Source organism: Numida meleagris, chromosome 22 (genome assembly GCF_002078875.1).
Source record: "Numida meleagris isolate 19003 breed g44 Domestic line chromosome 22, NumMel1.0, whole genome shotgun sequence".
NCBI classification, from domain to species: Eukaryota; Metazoa; Chordata; class Aves; order Galliformes; family Numididae; genus Numida; species Numida meleagris.
In genome coordinates, this window is record NC_034430.1 from 880312 (window position 1) to 897490 (window position 17179).

Genomic DNA, 17179 nt, shown 5'->3' on the forward strand with positions numbered 1-17179 from the left:
TTTTTTTTTTTTGAAGGAAAATATCCTGAAATATTGGTGCAGAGAGGGATTTCCTGAGGTATGTGAAGAATGGTCTTTGCTCTGTGGATATAGCACTTTATGAGCAGACTGGATCTTGTCTGCCATCAGCCCTCACTTCTGATCTCATCCAGATCCCTTCCAGGTGGGAACTCCTCTTGAAGGAGAGGACAGAGGTGTCTTCCCATATGCTGGGTTCTCGCAGCATTGGAAAAAACCACACTGTGCTGCAAGTTCTCCATCCTCAGTGCCGTGGCATGGTTGCAGTCAACACCATTCCTGCTGTTGTCTGCAGGAGCTCTGTCTGTGTAGGGCTTTTCCCTACTCCTTCCATTTTGCCAACTCTTCCTGAAGAATGGCTCCAAAGTGCAACCTTTCCTGCCCATATACAGAAATAAAATTCACCAGCTGCTCATCCAGCTCCCCTGCAGTCCTGTTCTGCATGCTCACAGTATCAGTCTGGGTCTGTCTCTGTTTTGGAAAATTGGAAAGAAAAAGTAATTTCCTTGTGCTTTGTCTAAATAGAGCCCTCTTTGCATCCATTTGTGATGACAAAATATCCCTTCCTGCTCTGAATGGTGATGACATTCTCCATTCCCCATGTATTACTTCTACAGCCTTTCTTCCCTGCTCTCTGAAAACATCTGCTGACCTTCTTCCTCCTCCTTCAACTCACCTCTGCTCTGAGATGTCTGTCTGTAGAAATGATGGCAGCATTGAGGCTGCGTGTCCCAGCGCATCACACCGCCCTACATCCCCCTGCTGTTTTCCCATGCTATCCACCGCTGCCCATCTGCTATCTCTTTGTATGTCCTTGGGGCAGGAACTTGGTAAATTAGCTTTTCACTCTGTGTTCAGTGTCTGCATGGTAGACCTGTAGGCACTGTGTTAAGACAAATAATGGGGATCTGCCTTTGAAAAATACTACTCCTTCATGTGTTCGAGGTGCTGTGCAGAAGGGGTCTGGCAGGGCTGCAGGAAGCTCGTTAGGGAACCTAATGAGAGTAGCCAGCCCGTGGTGTGGGAACACAAGCAGGAGCTCAGCTCCTTTCAGGAGCTGCTTTCAGTTGCTCCTGCTTCAACCTGGAGATTCTCCAAGTGAAAGCCCCTGAAGGTCATCAGCAGACAACGGTGCTCTCAGAGGCCTTTTTAAAATTATTTTTGTCCCGGTTAAACATGCTCCTCCTCCCCCAAATCCTACGATCTCCCACCATTCGCACATGCGACCATTGGCACGTTCTCCTTCTGCGAGACTTCCATGGGAACCTTTCCAAGGAGGACTTCTTTCACAGCCCCTCTCAACCCTCTGGGGAGATGACCGGACCCGTAGCGTTTTCCATCAGTGACCTGGGAACCGCTCTCCTCCTTCCTCCCACCCCACCTCCTCCATGCTGCCGACGTGTCTCCGTGCTGCGGACGGAGGGACCGCATCCCTGCCTTCCTCCTTTCCCAGCTGCTTTGCTGTTGGTTCTCTGATCTCACCCACGAGCGTGGCGGAGCGGCTGGGAACAGCTGGAGCGGCGTGGTCCCGCGGTCCTTGCAGGAATTTCTGCATCCTGGAGGAGTGGGAGCTTCCCAAGGGAGAACCGCTTGCGCCAAGCGTTGTCCCGTGAGAGCTGCGCCGCTGCTGGGGTTTGCAGAAGCACGCAGACGTTGTCTGAAGTTACGGAGCTGCATCTGTAGAAGTGGTGCCTAAAATGAGCAGGCTGCTTTGGGGCTGTGTGGCTGAAGAATATTTCTAGAAGAAATCACCTCGGGTGTGCACGCATACTCCTCAAGCTACAGAAGAGTGTGCTCTTGGCACAATCATATTTTTTCTTCTGATTATTATAATCATTATACACTGAAACGTTCTGTACAGCAGTCATAAAACACACTGGCTAACAGCAGATGCCTGAGAGAGAAGGATTTTATTTTATTTTTTTAAGTTCAGTTGCTGAAAAATGACTGGGAAAAAAAAAAGCATTATGGGTTTTCCAGATTTTTTCCTCAATAATTGTGGTATCTAATGTGTTTTTTTGATTCCAAGCTAAAAGATGAGGGTTTTGAGCTGTAGGTCCTGCAAGCACAACTTTGGCTCTGCTCACCTCCTCACACATCATCATGGGGAACGCAGGCTCTGCCCCTGGTTACCCCTGCGCTGCCCTGTTTCCTTCAATTGCTTTGCAAGGGCGAGTGGAGCTGCCTAAATTGTTGTGCTGATTATGTGCAAGAGAGAACAGGATCCAGCTCCCTCTCTCTGGGCTGCTTTGGTTTTTGCAGGGATAGCAAGAGAAGGAGGAGAAAATCACAACGTTGTGAAATTGCTGAGCTCAGAATTTCTGACTCAGAACGTGCCCTGGGGGAGGAGCAGTGGGAGGGGAGGGGGAACTTTCAGAATCACTCCCCAGCTGTGGTGAGAGAGGTCCTGGAGAGCTGTGGGCCACTGCAGAATACGCACAGAAGATGGTCCTCAGGGATTTCCAGCGATGTGCTGATGTGAGAATAGCAATCGCTGCCCAGCTGGTAGCAATTCAACTCCTTGGTGAAGGATTTGCACTGTGCTGGACCTGGCTTCCACCCTCCAAATGAAGGCTCCACCTGACCCTGCTGCCAGCACTGACTTGAGGGCAGGTTGGGTTGGGCCCGTATTTTGGCTGCAGAAACACTGAAAAAGGCATTCTCCACCACTGTGTATCTGGGTGTTCATAGATTCAGGGGAACTGACAGTTCACTTCCTCTTGCCAGGTGTTTCACAACACGGGTCCTCCCTGCAAACAGTGGTTCCTCATTATTATTAGAATCGAGGAGGGCTTAAGCTCTGCTCCTGCTAACGTAGATGAGCGCCCAAGAGCAGAGATACTTTGCTCCAGCTCATCTGGAATCTCTTACAGCTCTAGGATTGGTCTGAAAAGTCGTAGGATAAAACTTTCTTATGCAGTTCCTGGAGTTTCTGCTGTCCAGTTGGATTGATGGTATCTCAGGTCTCCTTGGGACTAGTCCTCATTTCCTTGCTTGGCCTTGACAGGAGACAGGAAGCACAGGAAATGAGAAATAATTAAATCATTTCTTTAGAATTGTTTTGTCTTGGATCTAGCTTGAAGGATGGGTAGAGGCTTGGGACGAGTCTGAGGCTCGTGTTTCCTCGAAGTGCCTCTCTATCTCCTGGAACACTGTACAGAATTTCATTAATAATTATAACCCCTAGGTGTTGTAGAGCAGAATGAGGGCTGACATGATGATCTGCTTGTAGGTGATAATCTAAGCCCAATCCATTTGATCCTCCAGGATGTTGAGATGTCATAATAACCTGAGTGGCTTTGGGTATTTTGTCAGTTGTAGTTATATCAGGACGAGAGCGGAAATTCATCAACCATCAATACCCAGTGGTGATAAGGGCAAGAAGTGACCGGAACGTGATTCTGATGGAGTGCTTTTGTTATGGGGTTACTGTGGTTCTCAGATTGCCTTTACTATGTGTTTGTGTTCTGTTTTGTTGCCTTTGGGAAAGAAGGGACCAGGCAGCTGGACTTGCTTTTATTTACTATGCTTCAGTATAGCCAGAGGCTCTTTGGCTTCTATGCTTTAGAAATAAATCTAGCCTATTATTATTATTTATTTTTACTACTTATTAAGAACTTTCACTGGGGAGTTGGACCTCGCTTCAGGAAATGCCAGACTTGGTGGAACCGGCGTATTCCACTGCTCCCATGGTTCCAGTCTCATCCATTGCTCTTTCTCTGTCGGTCTCATCCATCGCTCTTTGATGCTGCGAAGGGATCGTTCCTCCTGGAAAAACACCCTACTGTTTCCAACCAGTTCCCTGGCTCCTGCTGGAGCTTCACATGGGGTTGGCAAAGGGGTTGTCTGGGCTTTCTTGCGAAGACATTTGGAAATCAAGCGTTTGTCTTGAAGAAGTTATTCCATAATGTGCAGCATATCGGGTTTGCTTCCAAGATTCTTTGAAATCAAGGCACTTCCTGTTATTTCAAAGCGTAACCAGGCCGCCACTTGGATGGGGTTTGCGTTATTGTTAATGGCAGGCAGTCTCAGACATTCAGATTTTATTGTGCCAACAGTTTATGGATGGGTATTCATGTCACTGGTGAAGAAGTGAATGAAACTCAATACTCCCCGCAGGGAGTTTGCTGGAGCTGCTGGAAGCCTTCTGCACTTGGAGGAGCAGTGTTTGGGTTTCTATTGCTAAGTAACAAAAGGACAGGGATAAAAACAGCTCCTGCACAGCACCCTCCTCCCAAATCTCCATACACCTACATGGGGAGCTGAGCTCTGAAGCCTCTTTATGCAAACTGGAGGAGACTGAGTTTCCCTGGGAGAATTTATCCCATGTGTCACACTCAGAGAGTGGAGGCGGAGGAACTGGAGGGGAAGTTTTGTTTTCCTTCACCATCCCTGTTGTTTGTATGGACTCCTCCTGTGATGCTCCCAAAATCTGTCACTGACTGAGCGGTGGGAAAAAGATGTGGGAAGTCACTGTAATGGCATCCTTGCTTCTAAAGCCCTTCAGAAAATAAGCTTAGATGTAAGGAAGATGGACCAAAGTCCCCTGAGACAAGAAGAGGAAAACAGCTGTGATGAAGCACACGTCCATCAGGGAACAGATTTATTCTGAGCCATTTTTGTTGTTTGCTTGCATGGTGAGATCAGCCCTTCTTTTTTTTTTTTTTTTTTTTTTGTCTCTGCATATCTTACCTATAACATGATCAGCGTTATCAAAGTTGGCTGATACTAAAGGGAAAGTGGAAGTAAGCAGCAATCCCTGTATTACATTGCAGCCTTTCTGAGAGGAAGGAGTAACTGCTGCTTGCAGGTGGCTTCTGAAATCTGCTTGAGTGAATCAGTTGCACCAGACCATACTTTTTTTCTTTTTCTTTTGTCTCGTGAAACACCTTACAAGTTTGATTGAAATAAGGATGGCTGGAAATTTCCTTTCTCTCACTTGGAATACTCAGGGAATTTTAGTAGGTGGCCTGGCCAAACAGCAAGTGAACATGAAGATCCTGTAGGGCAGGACATCCATTGCCATCAGCACCAAGGACACTGGGAGTGAACAGGACTCTTGGCAATGGAATTGTTTTCAAGTTGCCAATATTATTAAAATACCGTGTTCTGCAGCTCTGACTGCAGTTCATTTGTCATCCACTCCAATTCATGCCAAAAGGCTCTTTATTATTAATCTGAGTGATTGGAAATTTTCATAACGAGATGCAGTTATTGCTGTTAATAAATAATAATAATAATAAAGATTTGGAAATGTAATCAATTGCATCTCTTCCAAAGCTTGTCAACATAAAGAGCAAGACCTAAAAGCTCATCATCTAAATTGCAGTCAGATGCATAAGACTTGTGGTTAACTGGGCAAATGTATATGGAGTATGCACTAATTTCATAGAATCACAGAATCATAGAATGGTTTGAGTTGGAAGGGTCCCTTAAAGGCCATCAAATCAGGGGATCTGGACCATCATACGGTCTGTTCAATTCTTATAACTTCTGAATATTTCTTGTTGCTGCTAAGATCTTTGCCATTTCTTTGGTCTGTTTATGTTGCAGCTTGCTGCTCTCCAGTGATGTTGCAAGCAGTTTATTTCTAGGACATAACATAAGCTGAATTAACAGTGGATGTTGATCTGGGTCTCAGTTTTCTCTTGTCCCACTTGGTGAAGCGTGAAGTGGTTTTCAAGTGCTCCACTGAGATCTGCAGCACTGCCCGCCCCGTCGGGCTCCTGCTGTGGAGGAGCAAATAATCACCCAAGGAACAGGGCACAGGGGATCCTGGCTCGCAGAGCCTCGCTCCAGAGCCGCAGCAGAACAATGCAGCTAAATTTCCCTTGTGTGGTGTTTGTCTTAATTACTGTTTTTCATAATGTGCAGAAATCTGGCTTTTTTTAACACAATGGCGTTTTAGTCTGCAAATGTGCCGTGTGGCTTCTTTTTTTCTCTTTCTTTGTTTTTTTCCCCCTTTTTCTTTATTTTTTAATGAAGAAGGAACCAACCTCATTAGGTATCCTCTTTATGAGTTGTATCGCAAAAGCAATTAGCTTTCAGGCTGAGCATAAAATATATTTTCTATGTTAAAGACCTTACAGTTGGCTGCTATGCTATAGATTCATTATAAAAGCAGTAGATGGCATTTTTTTTTCCTGCCTGCCTACCCATAATTCTGGTGACCGTAGATGGAACATCTCCATTTGAGGTCCAGTTGAAAAGCAGAGGAATGACTTGCGGAGGTTTAAGCAATTAGTGGATGAAACAAAATAAACACAGATTTGGACAAACAAAAAACCTCAAAAAAATTCCCACCCCAACCTTCTATTAAGCATCAGTTGAGTTTGTTTCTCGAGGGATATGATGAAATTCCACTCCTTAATAATTTAAAACTAAACGAGGTAGCAATGCAGAGTACACAGGAGCAGCTGTGATTTTTTTTTTGGTGTACCTGTCCCCAAGCCCCATAGATGCGTTCCATTGAGGTGCAATTTGTAAATGGGATATTCATTTGTTCCTAATAGGCTGGCAGACAAGAAGGCATATGTGGTGACAGAAGAGAAAATGCGTTTCTATAACATAGTCACATGGCTCAGTGGTTCCTCGCCTTGTCCCGTAGCAGGAATATTAAGATTTTTTCACCTTGACTTATGTTAGGTAACTGGGGGTGGTCTGATAGCAACAATCTCCTGTGCTGCGTGCTGCTGACATGGTGTCTGGCAAAATGGGTCAATAATGGAGCAAGCAGGGCACCGTGAACATCTCAGAATGAACAGGCACCACACAGCGAGTGCGAGGAGGAGATGGCCGTGTCCAGGTGACAGAGCATGATCTTCCAGCCCAGCACATGACTGAGACCCACAAGAGTTGATCATCCTCTGTATATCCCAATCAGACCAAAAGGGGATGGAAAACCAAAGAAAATTCATTCAGAAATGGAATTATAAAATCATAGAATCGTTTGAATTGGAAGGGACCTTTAAAGGTCATCTAGTCCAACTCCCCTGCAATGAACAGGGACATCTGCAGCCAGATCAGGTTGCTCAATCAATGGTATAGGAAAATAAATCTGCTTGAGATAAATGTGGAGATATCAAAAATGTGATGGTATCCAGTGAACAATGAGGTGTCACGTACCTTCCATCAAAATTGGATCGTTCTTCGCACAGGCATGCAAAGATACACCATCAAAATGCATTAATGATTATACATCTCAGAAGACAAATTCTCACAAAGAATTATGTTTCTTTGAGTGTTTGCAACTGTGTTGAGATAAGCTTGAGAATGTGGTGGCAGCTTCAAAATAGAGACCCTCTCTCAGGAGGTAATGAGTATTCAAGAAGAGTAGTGGGAGGAATGTGTTACTACGTGCCTATATTGGATGCATCCTTTCAGCATACTCAGTACAGTTTTAAATATTCTGTGAGTTGTAATTCAATCCAGTAGAATTCTTCAAGAATTTAATGATCTGTTTAGGACTAGTAAGTGGTACGGTGCTTCAAAAAATATGGGTACTGCAGGGACTGAGTCGGTGCTGAGAAATGAAGTCCTGGAGCAGGGCCATCAAACACAGTCCTTCCTCCCTGACATGGAATGTGACAGAAGGACAAGAAGGCAGCCTGTAATTAAAACAGCAGTGGCACTGAGAATCACTCATAGCACTTAGGAAAATAGTCGCAAAAAGAGCTGCTTTGGGAACAAGGAGTATCTGTGTCAGTACTTAGAGTGAGAGTGGTTAATGTCAGATTATCTGGAAATTGTTTGATCGGTTCTGATGGGGGTGGAGGAGGAAAAAATGGGATTGGAAGAGGTCATCTCTGTGGACTTCCAGGTTAGATTTTCTCTATGAATACTTTATGAATGGGCTGTGTGAGTCAGTGGCAGTTGTTGTTTTAATCTGATGTTTTTTTCTATTTGCGTTTGATCTTCAATAAGGAAAGGTGGTGTTGGAGCAGTCCCCTGTGAACAGCATGTGTGAACTCCTATACCTCAGCCCAACCTGCCTGACTGTGCTGAGACAATGCTCCAGCACTGCTATCGTGCAGGATTACGTCTTGAAATGACATACAGAGAAATCTTAGAAATGGGCACATAGACGTGGAAGGTGAATGTGGCGTTTTGTGATGCTGCCATCATATCCTTGCTGTTAGAAAACTAATTACTACTTTTTTTAGTTTCTTTCTTTCTTCTTGCACTATGGGGGTGGGATGAGGTGCTCAAGTTCCGTGTGCTCTGCAGTAGCTGTCTGACTGCTGCACGACGTATTCTGAAGATGGTCCACACGTGGCCTAATCACTAAATAAGAAGTGAGAAACTATGGAAGTTGTTTCAGTACCTCTGCTCTTGCAATTGGGGTTAATGGGGAGGAAGCCCAGAAGGAACTGATTATCCCATGCATGCAATCAGTGCTATTCCACATTTCTACATGCAGGGTGCCTAATGCTGGCCACTTTGCATGGATGATGCACATGCCGTGCAGTGAATACTTTCACCTTGCAGTAAGGGCACTTTCATTTTTCAGTCTGGTTTCATCTCTAAATGCATTTTAGTAATGAAAGGCCGGGTTGTCATCTTGCGTAAAGCAGTGCAGTATTATTTACATTGACTTTTTTTTTTCCTGAAATAGTTGTGTTTTTAGAGCAGCGTGGAATGACAATTAAGTGATTAGAGTGTAGAGAGGATGAAGCTGTATAACAGCAGATAGAACCATAATGAGTATAACTGTAATTTTACTTCTAATAGAGTAGAAAAGGTCTGATGCCAGAACCCAAAATTAAATCAAGCTTTCACTCGGGCATAACACTCAGAGGAGTAATAACACACTGCACCGTTTTTGCAGCTCTACATCCATATACAACATTTGCTGGTGTTGAGCTTTCTCTGTGCTGGATTAATGTAACTGAAGGAGATCCCATGGTTGGTGTTGGGTGTACCACACTGCTCAAAGATCTGTTCCAGGTTAGGGTGGTAGAGCTGCCCTCCTGGTGCAGATCAGCTCACACAGGCACAAATCCTCTTGTTCCTTCTCAGTCGAAGTAGGCTCTGTTGGCAGAAGGATTTGCTTTTGCTGATGGAGAAATGCCTTTAAAAGTGTTCGGTGTTTGGGTTGTTCCTGCATATTTTCTGTGTTGCTTTCACTCTGGCTGTTTGTCGGCCCTTGGAGACCACTGTGTGTGTTACAGAGGTGTCAAAATGTGTGTCAGCTCCTCCAGTGGATTTGCAGCAAGAAGCTGTACCCAGAGAGAGGTGCTGCAAAGCCTGAGCACATGGCAGGTGTTACACTGCTTAAATCCATGCCATACTTCTGTGAAGGGTAAGCCTACTTGAGAATGCTGCCCATCTTTTTTCATATTCTAGCCTAAATTTTCCATTTCTTGTTTTCACTCTGCAGTTCAGAGGATTCTTTGGAACTTTGATGAACTTGAAAGGTGAGCCCGTGTGAACCTAATGAGGTTCAACAAAGCAAAGTGCAAGGTTTTGTGCTTGGGCCAAGATAATCCCAGATACGTATACAGAGTGGGAGAATTCCTTGAGAGCAGCTCTGCTGAGAAGGACCTGGGCATCCTGGTAGATGAGGACGCCCCTCCCTGGAGGTGTTCAAGGCCAGGTTGGTGGGGCCCTGGCCAATCTGATCTAGCACTTCACCTAGTAGTTGGCAGTTCTGCCTAATGCAGGGGGTTGGAACCTGATGATCCTTGAGGTCCCTTCCAACCCAAGCCCTTCTATGATTCTGTGATAACCATTGATAGTAAAGAAATGTCTCCTCATCCTGACCATTGTGTACGTCTCTCCAGGTGATTAGCCTGTCCTTACCACTTTCATTTATCTGCAGTTGTGTATGTTGTTTGAACCATTCACTTTTTGCATGTTTTCCTCCCAAATTCATCTTTACATCAGCAGGGAGGTTGCTTCCCTCTCATTTTTTTTCTGGTTTGCTTTTGTCGTTCCAATTCTGAAACACAACGTTCCAGATGTGGTCAGTTGAGGAGAGATTTCCTTTGACTCGATGTTCCTGCACTGACCTCCCCATGTCCTGGTGGTCTGGCTGCCATGTCATAGTACAGAGCTATAGGACGAGACTCCTATGGCTTCTTTTTCCATGAAATATGGGCTCTGCCAGTGTTCATTTTTGTAGGCAAACTGGAGGATCATTGATCTGCCTTTGGACAGTGCCCACCCATGGTGCTTGTATTGCTTCTGAAGCAGCTGACATGTCCCACACTGCCCCAGTGCCACCAAGGTCGTGCAGACAGAGCCATGATCACAAGGAGTGCAGTGTGGGGATACACCCACTTTATTGTTTCCCATTCAAATGTGGAAAATTGCCCTTGGTAAAATCCAAGCAATGAGGACCCACCAGGGATGTTATAAAAAGCAGACAGGGTAACTTCAGCTGGAGCTGCCCTGTGTGATTTTTAAAATTTTTTTTATTTTTTTGCAGTAGAATTCCTACTCCTCCTATCTATGCTCGGATTCCTGCAGAGAGGAAACGAGTGGTGTGCTTTTATTTCTGAAGCTGTCTTCAGAGTTTCTCATTGGGTCCATGTATGCTTTGCAGTCATGGTGACCAGCATTGCTGAGGAGCTAATGGGCATTTTGCTTGTAGGACAGCAGCCCTGCCAAGGAGCTTCCATCCGAGCAGTAATGCTGTCCCATGCTTGACATATGCTTGTATCCACATGAATTATGTGCTGGTCCTTCAGTCAATCATGGAATCATAGAATCATTCGGGTTGGAAAAGACCTCTAAGATCATCAAGTCCAACCATCCACCTACCACCAATATTGCTCACTACACCATGTACCCAAGTACCACCAATGGCTAATCTTGGGGGTTTCCATGCAAAGCTGCTGGTTCTTTGATCATCTCTTTATTTCCCGTACAGATTACAGGATTACGGGTGATTGCAACCAACACCTTCCGCTTTAGGGGCACTGCATATTAGTGGGACTGAAGGTCTTACATGCAAAATACTTTAAAATACTTTGGAAAAGTAAGGTCTTCTTTTGATGTGACTTGACATTGAAATAACAGTATTTGGTGCTCATCTAATTTAACCTATTCAATTCTCTAAGCAGGATTAGTCAGTGCTGGTAAATGTTAAAAACAGCAGCAAGAAATCCATGACTAGTACATCCCCTGATGAAGGCAAATGGAGATTCAGTCTGATAATAATGCATTTGTCTTTGATGCCTTACAACTATTCCATGAAGATATTTACTGATAAATGACACACAGTTGTTGTGCTCCTCCAGACCTTCATCACGGGTGAGACACAAATACAAAATTTCAGCAAGCCTGGTGCACAGAAGGAGACCACAAAGAGGTTTCTATGAAGAAGTTCCCACTTTATGTACTGAAATTAAATCTACAAAAATGAGTTAATGTCCCCTGTGTTTGTATCAGCATTCACAGCTTGGTCATGAGATGTATTGCAGTGTCTGGGGATTGGCAAGGGCTGTTTGCAAAAGATAATTACTGGGAGATTTCTGTGCCAGATGCTCCCGTCTCCATACCCTGCCCTGCTGCATCATTCTTCAGAAATTCCTGTTTGTCTTGGTGTGATATTCCCATCTGGTACATCAGGATACTAAAAGGTTTCTGTGATGCTTTTAGAAACCTGTAACTGACATTGTCTACTCTGGATTTTGTAAAGAAATACTTGTTTGTTCTGCTGTCGTTTGGCTTGAGTTGAGGGAGATTTCCTATAAACTGTCTGGCCTTCAGGACACACCTGTGAAGGGTTCCCACCTCCCTCTATAGGGCATGCAGTGGGTAAGGATAAGTACTTGTGCTGCACGTGGAGATTTAGAGAGGGTATTGCTGGCATCACCATGGGAGAAGTGCTGTGATTGTCCAGTAGGGAGCTGTGATAAAGGCAATAAACGTCCAGGTAATTAGTGACATTATAATAGCTATGCATTTATCAGCAATCTGTCACATTTTGCAGGTGGCATAAGACATAAATTAGATCAGCTAATACCAGGGCAGACAGTCAGAGACTTCCGAAGGATTTAGGTGAGCCAGATGAGTGGGCAGCCTGATGACAGATAAAATGGGCCATCAATAAAAGCAGAGGACTTACACCGAAGGCAACAACTGGAGCTGCTCGGGTCACTTGACTGAGAACTAATTGCGGCAGCTCGGGAAAGGATCGGATATCTGATTCCTGTTGCTGTGTAAAGAGATCTGAAAAGCAAACATGGGAGTTGAACAAACATCCAAACCGGCTGAGGAAATACTTGTTCACTCACTGCAAAATTAACTGGGGGTGTTCTGTACCATTGAGCTTAAAATGTTGGATATTGGCAAAGTCAGGGTGCCTAAGTCTGACTGGCAAATAGAATCAGTTATGTGATGTGCTGAGGCAAAACAACATTAACAAAGGCCTTCCAGGGCAAGGAGAGCTCCCGGTGGCTGCAGGAAGCAGGAGGGGAGGAGTGATTCAACCCAGCTGTGTCTGGAGCAATGGGTGCCCCCGAAACCTGCCAGCCACCAACACTTCCTTCCCCCCCTGCTCTACAACCTCTGTCGTGTGGTTTTCATCCACGTGAAGATTTTTGGATGTAGCTCACAGCACCGAGAAAAAAAAAAAATAGGAAAAAGAAGTGTCTGTGGCTAAAGAGGATAGCCAGATATTTGCAGCAGCAAACAGTAAAACCTAAACCCCTAAAACTTGCAGAGGAATAAATACTCGATGGTTTTTGGTTTCAGCTAAGTTCAAGGGAAAGAGTAGAGACAAAACGTGGTGCAGTTTGGTGTTATCTCCACCCCTGGCAGCTGCTGGGGCCGCCTGGTCCCTGGTATGGGAGCCAGTGCCATGGCTGTGCCAGTCCCCTTAGTTCTGAGAAGTGTCTGTAGTGGTTGCAGGAAGCTCAACACGTGTACATTGGCTGGCACAGTGCACAGCAAACAAGCTTTCAAAAAATGCATGCAATAACGGAATTTTTATCCTTTCATGTGTCTGTTTCAAAGAGCTATTTCCAAATTAGTCTCCGAGCTCGTAATGACCAGTTAGCCTCCTGGGTTTCAAATCATCTCAGCATTAGATTGGAGCCGTGGCACCATAGGAGGTTTAAGTTGCTAACTGCAGGATTATGAATTCCACAATGCTCTAGAAGAGAAGCACAGATTTGCTGACACAAACTCCAACTGTGGATATCAGAGGAATCCGGTTACAGCACATGCAATGGAGCAGGAAGGTCCCTTGTCCAGGGTAAATCTTCACGTGAAACGTGCTGTCATCAATTTGTCTTTCTGATGCAAATCATACGAGCGTATTAGATCCGCAGAGAAACCAGCTTCATATTGAAGCAATTATCTCCATAAACATATTACAGCCTCCAGTGCAGACAGATGGCGTTTGCAGCAGTCCCTGCGTTATGGCAGCCTCACCTGCCTTGTTTCTCCTCATTTGGTTTGGTGTTTCTTTGGATCACCTTTCTTTCTCTGCTTCTCTGCTCCTTGAGATGTAGAAAAAGATCTGTACTGAAGGATGGCTCAGTCTCACGCAGCGTCAGATAAACTGCAAGGCTAATTTCAGATTAAATCACTTGTCAATTTTTATCCAGGGAAAGCCAGTCCTGATAGCTTTAATGAGCCCTACAGAGGGACTGCTGGACACAAAGGACTTGCTTAGAGGTTTCCATGTGAGAGTGTAATTAAGGGTAGTGCAAGTACAAGGCTGATAAAGGTGCAATTTCATTTTTTAAATGGCAATGTGATTACCAGTGCAATGACAGAAAGAAAGGAGGGGCAGGAGGAAGCCTGAAACACGAGTTGGAACAGAAGGATCAGGATTCCTGGGTCCCTTTTGTTGCTTTCCCATTAAATCACTGACTGAACGAAGAAGGGCCATTGGCCACCTTTGGCCGTTAATTATGGGTGCCCTGAATGAAGTAGAGCCATTGGCCACCCTTGGCCATTAATTATGGGTACACTGAGTGAAGGAGGGCCATTGGCCACCCTTGGCCATTAATTATGGGTACCCTTAATGAAGCAGGGCCGTTGGCCACTCTTAGCCATTAATTATGAGTATCCTTGTATCTGTAAGGTTAAGTGGAGAGAGCTGGACAGGGCTGGAGGCTGTGTGTGCTCCTCAGACACCAGCTCAACTAACAAGAACTTTGCCATAAGGTCTGTTTGGTGGAAAAGAAGTTACCTCTGTGCTTCCTCATGAATTAAATGAAATGGGGCCAAGGCCACGTGCTTTCTGCCTGGGTAGGAGATGAAAGAGTTCATACAGTGTGACCTCCTTACTTTAAAATCCACACCGGAGGGTAACTGAAATGTAGTTTCTTGGATGCACCCTGTGCAGACTATACTGCTACCACCATCTCAGCTCAGGGCCAGATTCATGATCTTTGTGTATATTTTACTCCATTTTAAATGGTAATTGCCTTTTTTTTTTGACATTATAAATACATTTAATTTTTTTAAGCTACACCTTCACATATTGAAGCACTCGAGCATCCCTTGTACTTTGTGCTGCTGTTCCTATTCAGTTTCTCTCCAGAGCAGATGCGGTTTTCTCCCCATCCTGGTTTGGATTAGACTTTGTCAAATGCTAGAGGGTGGCTGATGTTGCTGTGTGTCTTTGGGTCCTCTATTATGATGCTCTGGACAATCTTATTTCCAAGTGTGGATGTTCAGGGCTTTTGGAAGACCAGACATTTTTCATATTGGGTGGAAAAAAAGAGTTACAAGAAGTGACACACTTCAACAGTTTGGCCTCTTTGGGAGCCAGCTTTGTGTTACCTTCTTCTTGTGCTGCACGTAAGGAAATTACAGACTCCATTTGCTAAGCAGCAGGAGGCTAAATGATCGGTCTCATTTGCAAATATTTTTCAAACCTATATCATGTGGCCTTCCCTATGTGCAAATGTGTGGACAGAAAATAAATGAATTTATAATGCAAAGGAAGGATGGCCGACGTTATTCTCTTGGGTAAATCCAAGTCATGATATTGTGCCAAGGATAAGAGCCTTGAGTCTGTGGTCATTTAGAGTTAGCATGATATATTTTTTTTTAAAATGGTATTTCCTTGCATTGTGTCCATTCTGGGTGTCTCTTATTCTAGCAAGAGGTATCGTGCAGGTCTCTCATTCTACCCCAGGTGTAGTGTGGCACTGTGGTTGGTTCCAATGGCATTTGCTGTTGTCCCAGTGGGTGTGAAGGCAGTGTCATAAGAGATCTATCTGGGACGTATTCCTCAGTACTTTGCAGGGGATGGTGACAGAATGTGCATATTTTAAAGCATAGCACAGCTGAGAGAGAGAGATGATTCAGGCCACCGGGTTGGACTGCGACATGTATTATTCAGACTGTTATGAGTGCTTTGTGTTTGAGGATGGGGAAAATCAGGACATTTGGGTGACCCTGTGACTTGACCTGAGGCTTTTGCTATTTGTCTGTACAGAGGAAGACGTAAGACATTAAAAATGTGTTCCAGAAGAGGAAGAAGGTCTCTGGGCAAAAGATATTTTGTATTTAGCCTAATTACCCAGAGCTAGCAAATGGTAAATGAGACCGATGGTGTCAATAACATGCTGAATTAACCCAGGAAAGTTGTGACTACTTTTGAGGTGGGAATATTCTTTTTTTTTTTTTTTTTTTATCATGACACCTGTTGCTCATAGGTACAAATCAAACGAAGAGTATGTGTATGTGCGAGGCCGTGGAAGAGGGAAGTATGTATGTGAGGAGTGTGGAATTCGCTGCAAGAAACCCAGCATGCTGAAGAAACACATTCGCACGCACACAGACGTCAGGCCATATGTCTGCAAGTACTGTAACTTTGCTTTTAAAACCAAAGGTAAGAGACAGTCAGCTCCTAGCTCCTCTGCTCAGTGTCTTGACTTCATGGGGTGCTTGCAAAGGGGAAGGGAAGGCCTTCCCAGGCCTGGAAAACCCCATGAGGCAGAGGGAGGGGGATGAGGGAGTCCGAAATGGGCTGGAATTACCCAACAGGACCAGCCCTGAATCTGTTGCGCATCCCGAGTCTGCTCCATCCTCCGTCCTGTTTCTTAAAGGAGAAAATTGGAAACACAGCTTTGCTACCAGGGATTTGTGAACAAAACCATGGCAGAACGAGGACAAGGAGCTCCTGGGTCCCTGGGCAAGCACCTGGAGACAGGCATTGGGTGGCTTTGTATGCTCGTGCTCTCAGGATCGGTATTTGCGCTGCACATTTTCATCCTTTGCAGTTGCATGCAACTTCAGCATTTTCTATATCATATGAACAGACCTTTTCTCTAAAGACCTCCATCCCAGGTCATCTAGTCATTAGTGACCCACAGCCTCACTGCCTCCAGCTGTTCTTCACAAGCAGCCTCCATCATTGCCTCAGACCTTGTGCAAGTAGAACATGTCAGGAACATGCGAAATCATATCTGAAAAAATGAAAGTCTTTTCCCATGGACTTTGGGGAAAATTGTCAAAAGTGCCAGAAGGGCCCAAATCCTTTGACTTCTCATAAGAGTCTGGCACCATGGCTTTCACAGTTCTGCTCTCCATCTTTGGTTGTATCAAATCTTGCAATAAAGATGCTGAGTTTGGTGTCTCGCCTATAGCTCGACATGAATATAACGTGTCCATCATCTCTAGCTCCATCCTTGCAAACCTCAGAAAATTGCAGAGATGGCAGAGTTAATTTCTCAAGAACAGCATCAGCATCCCAGAACCCCACTGTAACCAAGAAAGAGGCACAGCAAAGACATGGGAGGAGGCCCTGGGTGCTGCATGGGCCATGTCATGCCTGCTGGCCCAGAAGTGCCATTGATGGCCATGTCTGTGCCTCAGTGCTAAACAAGTGACCCTGCTGCTGGGTGACTCACTGGGGCCATGCCCAGGGCTGGAGGTTAAGTTGTGGGGGATTTCTGGGTAACAACGTGTTGGGAATCAGCAAGTGTATGCGGGCATGGGGAAGTGATACCATGTTTGAGGCCAAATTCTCGTCAGACACATGCAGCTGATCCAAGCCATGGTTCTTCCTCTCCTTCCCCACCTGGAACTCTCTCTGATCCATTTTCTTTCTCCTTCCCTCTTACTTTGGTTCCTTTGTTCCGAGGTTTTCCTTTGAGAGGTGAATCCATTCAACCTCTTCCGTCACTTCACCTTGCTTTCCATCATGCTCCTGTTAGGCCTTTGTTCAGGGTGATGAAATGAATCCATC

At 45.0% G+C, this 17179-nt stretch overlaps 1 protein-coding gene across 8 annotated transcripts in view; it reads left to right on the forward strand.

The window, feature by feature from the left end:
• HIVEP3 (human immunodeficiency virus type I enhancer binding protein 3) overlaps positions 1 to 17179 on the forward strand; it is a 217495-nt gene that overhangs the window by 179838 nt on the left and 20478 nt on the right. For all 8 annotated transcript variants that reach the window (XR_002432459.1, XM_021375167.1, XM_021375172.1 and 5 more), the window contains one exon: positions 15645 to 15820. Coding sequence is in view for 7 of the 8 variants with exons in the window: in XM_021375167.1 (XP_021230842.1) it covers positions 15645 to 15820 (176 nt within the window). In the remaining variant the exon portion in view is untranslated. The remainder of the gene's footprint in view (positions 1 to 15644; positions 15821 to 17179) is intronic.